Source organism: Aplysia californica, unplaced genomic scaffold (genome assembly GCF_000002075.1).
Source record: "Aplysia californica isolate F4 #8 unplaced genomic scaffold, AplCal3.0 scaffold00109, whole genome shotgun sequence".
In the NCBI taxonomy this organism is placed as follows: domain Eukaryota; kingdom Metazoa; phylum Mollusca; class Gastropoda; order Aplysiida; family Aplysiidae; genus Aplysia; species Aplysia californica.
The window spans coordinates 198,916-201,246 of record NW_004797379.1 but is presented as its reverse complement, the minus strand read 5'-3'; the positions used below and the strand labels follow the sequence as shown (position 1 = coordinate 201,246).

The window sequence follows — 2,331 nt, the reverse complement described above, 5'->3', positions numbered from 1 at the left end:
GGTCTTTCAGCAAAATCCACACAGATATATGTTTCAATATGAACCTTAAAGGCATTGTGCTTTTAAAAAGATCATAATTGCCCCTTGGGCGGAAAAATATCGTTTTATTCGATTTCATTATTTTGACCAGCGACTGATTTACCACGATGCAACGCAATCAGTTCCATGTCTGCATGCATAAACAATTTGTTCCTTATCTCCATGCTTAAACAATTAACTTCATGCCTTCGTGCATAAATAACTAGCTTCCTGTGTGCCTCCAGCCAGATAAGCTAGAGCTTAAGGTTTATACCATCACGTATTGCTCTCCACTGTCACAACAGTCGCCACTAATTCACGACAGTCTTGATGTCCTTCTCCTGATATAAAGCATCTGCAAAATATAAGAGAAAATAACTATAAATCAATTCCATCTTATTTATCCACTACAAAGATGTGTTTTACTTTTACAATTACACACCTGAACTACACTCACAAATAGATATCTACATTAATAAACAAATTCATATCAATGTCACAAACATAAAAAATCCATACATCATTGCTCTGAGCAGGGGCCAGTTTTTAAGTCACGGGTATCCCGTTGCTCAAGTACACACCCAAGTGACCACCACCCAAACGACACGTCACCGACACACAGTGTGTGTCTGACCTCACAGACAAGTTTTGTACCTTTCCATACTGAAGAGTGGACGCGCCCATATTTAAAATTGGAACTGGAAATCAAAGGCTCAATTTTGAAGCATTTCATAACGATACATAGCAATCGAAACCGACAACTGGAAGATCTACTCCACGCGCTGGGGGTCAATTTGCTTTTTACCCGTTCTGCTGTGAACTTATATTACGGAACACAATTTTTTTAAGCGGAAAAGGAAACCAGTGACTCAGTTTTGGAAATTCTTTTACTGATACATAAGCCTAGCGATCGAAATTTGTAATCGATTGTTGATCTATATTCTTACGTTCAAGATAATAAAAATCAGGCTACTGTCAGGATACGTATTGTATCTCTCATGGTGAAGATTATTATCAAAGCAGGGAAGATCACATCCGACTTTCTTTTCCCGATGACCACTTGCTGATGTAAACTCTGCTGTCTCAGAATGAATGTGCCTGAATTTGCCAATTCTGTTCATTCCCTCCATCATGCCGAGTCGTACCATCATAGAGTGAGTCTTCAACTCTAGGCCTAAACATACGATACAAATCGGCAAAGTCACGGAAAACACACGAGAGTTCTATTTACAGCTCACAAAACGTACCAAGTTTGTCACAGGTCTTTCACTTGATGCACTTTCTGTTTACTTACTCTCTCATCCTCTGTTACCGTTAGGCGTAGAGGGGAGCGGAGATGTATTTTACTGTGGTAGGCCAGCTCTGCAGCTGTTTCAATTGGGATATTATAACTTCACAGGGTTTCCTTGACTACCTCAATCCATCTTTTGCGTGCTCTACTTTTTCCTTTACAGCCAGAGTAGTTGATGTTATAGGATCTCAGGGGAAAAGGAACGGGTAAAACATGGCGAGCGAAACCCACCTTTCTGCTATTTAGATTTAGTTTTGGTGATAGTTATTTAAATAATTAGTTTTAATAGTATATTTACATTGCAATGACCCCTCTATCTTTCACAGCTTTCGGTACGGGTATCCAAGACCCCAACAAATGGCAGGTCGGCCCAAAGATCGTGGGCCAGTCCATGGACACAGTCTTCTTCCGGGTTGGGGACAGAATGACCCCTGTTGTGTTGGAGTGTGAGGCTACGGGGAACCCCGCACCTTCTTACAGATGGATCCGTCGGAAAGTCGGCGACAAGTAGGTTCACCGGGGCAGATGCGGGGTCGAGGGGGAGGACAGAAGGGGGAGGGAGAGGAGGGAGAGGAGGGGGGAATGGAAAGAGAAGGGGTTGAAGCATGGTTGAAGTCAAAGCTGGAGGTGGGGATGGGGGGATGGCGGTGGTGTTGAGGGAGGGTGAAGGGGTGAGAGTGTGGAACGGCGGAAAGTGTGTATGTTGGGATTGGGGGATACACAAGTAAGCGTATTCTTAAGAGAGGGACTGGTAGGTGGGTGAATGTACCTAAAAAGACACATACATGAGTGGGTGCAAGAGAAAAATACAGCATACAGACAGATAGACAGGCAGACGGGCAGACAAAGAGGCAGACAGACAGACAAGTACATAATACGTACACACATACGTGCAAAAAAATAGCATACAGACAGATAGACACACACACACACACACGCAACTCACACACACATGCACACAGACACACAGACACACACACACACACACACGCACACTCACACACACCCACCCACACACACAC

General features: G+C 43.4%; 1 protein-coding gene across 1 annotated transcript in view; it reads left to right on the top strand.

The window, feature by feature from the left end:
- LOC101861573 (contactin) overlaps positions 1-2,331 on the top strand; it is a gene marked incomplete at its 3' end in the record, with an annotated part of 94,704 nt that overhangs the window by 83,683 nt on the left and 8,690 nt on the right. Inside the window, 1 exon segment of the mRNA XM_013080983.1 lies at positions 1,636-1,816. Coding sequence (XP_012936437.1) covers positions 1,636-1,816 — 181 coding nt within the window.